General features: G+C 45.5%; 1 protein-coding gene across 1 annotated transcript; it reads right to left on the bottom strand.

Moving 5' to 3' along the window:
• Positions 1-1,927: 1,927 nt before the first annotated feature.
• On the bottom strand, positions 1,928-3,511 carry TbgDal_I3160 (hypothetical protein, conserved; the record flags this gene model as incomplete). Its single annotated transcript, XM_011773290.1, has 1 exon — positions 1,928-3,511. One exon carries the CDS (start codon positions 3,509-3,511, stop codon positions 1,928-1,930), a length of 1,584 nt encoding a protein of 527 aa, XP_011771592.1.
• Between the last annotated feature and the right edge of the window lie 1,433 nt (positions 3,512-4,944).

The raw sequence follows: 4,944 nt of genomic DNA, 5'->3' as shown, positions 1-4,944 counted from the left end.
AATGACGTCTGGAAGAGAAAGGTATGGAATGGCACCATACAGGACGGATTCCGGCACATCGTGAAGGGTCAAAGGCTTTTCAGAGGCAACAGAAGAAACATGTTGATGTTCCTCATGCAACTCGGAAAGGTCACCCAACGAGTCAAACGAGTCCACTGAATCAGCCCCTGACAACCCTGACGGCTCCTGGAACTTAACATGCAGCGGGTTCACACACTTCAGCACAGTGCAATCAGTTGAGCAGCGACTGCTGAGGCCTGCGCCAGTACAAACGGAAGGGACGGTTTCACGCATCACAGATCGGCACGTGTCTGAGGTGCTCAGAGCAGGACTTGTAAGAACCAAACTGCTTCCGGATGATAAAACAGGGGACTCACATGCATTGAAATCATCAACAGCGCCCTTCAAGAACGTAGCTCCGCTCAACCGCATTTCACTGTTTTCCTCCTTCAAAAACATCGTGTACACCGCTATTCAAATAACGCTTGGTAAAGGTTTGCTTCACAATTCACGACAAAGAAAATGATGGCAATTGGGTTGGCCTCAGATGTTACCTTGCTTATGGTCTTCTGGTTCCGATAGCGGAAAACACTATCACACGCATCAATAAACAGAAGGTAGAAGCAAAAAGGAATTTGAGAGAAAGAGACAAAACAAACGAAAAGCAGACACAGCGTAACGGGTGACAAGGCCACGGGTTAAAAATTGGGGAACTTGCATGCACAAGTCCCGGGAGGAGATACGATTTGTGCGAGGCACTGCTGCAAGTGTACACACACGTCCAATCTACCGCTGCATCACACAACACCACAATTACAATAAACACTTGTCATAAAGATGGTGTGTTGCCTAAACGAAGAGATGCTTGAGAAAAGGGACAAAAAATAAATCAAACGTGTCAGCAAACAGCAAATGGAGCACCACTGCAATTAGTGTGTAATGATGTCATGCAACTGGAAGAGCAGGGTGTGTGTGTGTATGTGAGCAGCGGAAACAAAAATAGAAATAAAGGTAAAATAAAATAGTTAATGAAACGAAATGGAAAATGATATTAAATTGAACGAACCAGGGGAGAGGAAATTAAAATGAATAGAAGGGAAATTGCCAGGGACACTCTTCCATTATTAGAAGCATTTACTTACCTAAGGCTTTCNNATTGGAAAGGNAAAAAAGAAGAAAGGGTAAAAAAGGGTAAAAAGGGTTAAAAGGGGAAAAAAGAAACAAAGTCCCGGGCTATAAAAAACAAACATATATATGTATGTATATACGTGTATATAGGTATGCTTATATGTTTGTATAGGATGAAAAAGAGAGGAAAAAACATGTGTATAAAAGTTATATAAGGGAACATATAGATGTAGGGAGGGAAGAAAGTACAGCGAGTGAAATTATCTTAGGTTAATAGAAATACAAAAGAAAACAATGAAAACAATGAGGGTGAGGAAGGTGTAGTTCCAATTAGCCGTCTCTTCCCTGCAATTAGCAGGGAACAGGAGTCTTGCACAAGTTATGTCAATGGGAAGCCCGTGACGGTCTATGTGCCGTACCGGGGGAAGCTGTTACATACGGAGGAAGTTGTATATATGTTTTTTCCATGGTCATATAATTGAATCGGTATATATAAATAGTGGGGATTGATAGAAAGCGTATATGTGTATAAGTGTAAATGAGTATATGTGGTAATTTGTATAGGGAAGGATTGCCCCCTCCTCCTTACAGCACTCGGTCCAGAGACCCCCAAGACATCCTTAATGCAAGCGAGCAAAGTGCAAACGGCAAAGAAAGGGAGTGGAAAATGAAAAAAAAAAAAACATAACGTAATAATTAAAAAAAGGGAGGGAAGAAACTACAGTCCAACCAGTGGGGACACGCCGTCCACAGCATCACCACACAGACTCGATGGAGTGCTCACCACTCAGTTGGACCGCTAAGATGCCGCTAGTACGCACAGTGGGCCGTACACGTACGGGTCGTGCCGGAACCGCCTAGGGCCTGTCCATATAGTGCTTGTGTACACGTTGTGTGGCACAGTGCGTGTTGTCGTCTCGGGACACGCAATAAATCTGTCACCGCCTACCCCAGAGCCAAGGCGTGCTCCCGGGTGGAATCCCCACATTTCATGATGAAGAAAAGTTGAGGAATTGCTGCAAAACCGAAGTTCCCTGGCACGCTGAGTGGCTGAAGCATCCGCCGCAACCAACCATGGGCGGCGCCTTGCTTGCAAACGCTCAGGTGTGGACTCACCCGACTGCAGAGCCTCCCCTGACCTGCGCCTTCCGTGTGTTGAGTCGCCTTGCAAATGATTGCTGGTCGTCCACGCCTCGGACGGCCGCTCCTGCTGCTGCAGGCCCTCATCCTGTGGAGACCCAACTCGTACCAATGGTTCCACAGAGTCGGGCATCTGCTGGGCCGCCGCGACGGGTGCCTGCTGCTCCGTAACACCGCGATGTTGTGGATGGGGACGCACACATTGTTCCAACCCCTTCTCCACTTTGGCACTCGACTTCCTGGGGGCTTCCACAACCATCGGCTGTCGTGGCAAGTGACTTGGACGAACTGCGGAAGCGACTGCACACTCCGCGTGCTCATTCAACCACTCTCGGCAGTTAGGGGGAGCGAACAGGTATACCTCCTCACCATTAGAATTTATGTCAAGGAAGATACGCCCACTGAGTCGTAACAGTCGCTCCGCATCCAATTGTGACAGGGCGAACACCCACGCGCAGCCTTTGCCCCGACCGTTAACCGGGTTCGTGTGAGCCTCCATGTGAGCAATCACAAGGTCAGGTGCAATGAAGCGCAGCAGACGCCGTAGAGCTGAGGGGTGTGGGTCCCGTCGTTGCTGGCCAAAAAACAGACGGATGGGCTTCACGTCCGAAGCTTTCGTTGCGGGTTCCATAGATGAGGCCTTCGTTACCGGAGGTTTCCTCTCTGGACGGTACTGCATGAAGCTGCGGGTGTCAAAGGCGGGGATGCTCATCACGCCATGCTCATTCACTGCAAAGTATCCCTGCACCAGTTTGTGAAACTTCTTACATGTCCGTGATAAGGCAATGACGTCTGGAAGAGAAAGGTATGGAATGGCACCATACAGGACGGATTCCGGCACATCGTGAAGGGTCAAAGGCTTTTCAGAGGCAACAGAAGAAACATGTTGATGTTCCTCATGCAACTCGGAAAGGTCACCCAACGAGTCAAACGAGTCCACTGAATCAGCCCCTGACAACCCTGACGGCTCCTGGAACTTAACATGCAGCGGGTTCACACACTTCAGCACAGTGCAATCAGTTGAGCAGCGACTGCTGAGGCCTGCGCCAGTACAAACGGAAGGGACGGTTTCACGCATCACAGATCGGCACGTGTCTGAGGTGCTCAGAGCAGGACTTGTAAGAACCAAACTGCTTCCGGATGATAAAACAGGGGACTCACATGCATTGAAATCATCAACAGCGCCCTTCAAGAACGTAGCTCCGCTCAACCGCATTTCACTGTTTTCCTCCTTCAAAAACATCGTGTACACCGCTATTCAAATAACGCTTGGTAAAGGTTTGCTTCACAATTCACGACAAAGAAAATGATGGCAATTGGGTTGGCCTCAGATGTTACCTTGCTTATGGTCTTCTGGTTCCGATAGCGGAAAACACTATCACACGCATCAATAAACAGAAGGTAGAAGCAAAAAGGAATTTGAGAGAAAGAGACAAAACAAACGAAAAGCAGACACAGCGTAACGGGTGACAAGGCCACGGGTTAAAAATTGGGGAACTTGCATGCACAAGTCCCGGGAGGAGATACGATTTGTGCGAGGCACTGCTGCAAGTGTACACACACGTCCAATCTACCGCTGCATCACACAACACCACAATTACAATAAACACTTGTCATAAAGATGGTGTGTTGCCTAAACGAAGAGATGCTTGAGGAAAGGGACAAGAAATAAATCAAACGTGTCAGCAAACAGCAAATGGAGCACCACTGCAATTAGTGTGTAATGATGTCATGCAACTGGAAGAGCAGGGTGTGTGTGTGTATGTGAGCAGCGGAAACAAAAATAGAAATAAAAGTAAAATAAAATAGTAAATGAAACGAAATGAAAAATGATATAAAATGGAACGAAATGAAAAATGATATAAAATGAAACGAACAAGGGAGAGGAAAATAAAATGATAAGAGAGAAATTGCCAAGGACAATCCTCTATTAGTAAGAAGCATTTACTTACATAAGGGCATTCAAAATGAAAAAGTAAAAAAAGAAAGAAAGGGATAAAAAGAGATAAAAAGAGATAAAAGGGGAAAAAAGAAACAAAGTCACGGCATATAAAAACAAACATATATATGTATGTATATACGTGTATATAGGTATGCTTATATGTTTGTATAGGATGAAAAAGAGAGGAAAAAACATGTGTATAAAAGTTATATAAGGGAACATATAGATGTAGGGAGGGAAGAAAGTACAGCGAGTGAAATTATCTTAGGTTAATAGAAATACAAAAGAAAACAATGAAAACAATGAGGGTGAGGAAGGTGTAGTTCCAATTAGCCGTCTCTTCCCTGCAATTAGCAGGGAACAGGAGTCTTGCACAAGTTATGTCAATGGGAAGCCCGTGACGGTCTATGTGCCGTACCGGGGGAAGCTGTTACATACGGAGGAAGTTGTATATATGTTTTTTCCATGGTCATATAATTGAATCGGTATATATAAATAGTGGGGATTGATAGAAAGCGTATATGTGTATAAGTGTAAATGAGTATATGTGGTAATTTGTATAGGGAAGGATTGCCCCCTCCTCCTTACAGCACTCGGTCCAGAGACCCCCAAGACATCCTTAATGCAAGCGAGCAAAGTGCAAACGGCAAAAAAGGGAGTGAAATGAAAAAAAAAACCTTCCGTATATATAAAAAAGGGAGGAGAAAATCTACGTCCCACCTTGGGAAACCCCA

This window comes from Trypanosoma brucei, chromosome 1, assembly GCF_000210295.1.
Source record: "Trypanosoma brucei gambiense DAL972 chromosome 1, complete sequence".
NCBI lineage: Eukaryota > Euglenozoa > Kinetoplastea > Trypanosomatida > Trypanosomatidae > Trypanosoma > Trypanosoma brucei.
Note: the sequence above shows the minus strand (reverse complement) of the source record. Positions and strands in the feature narration are given on the sequence as shown.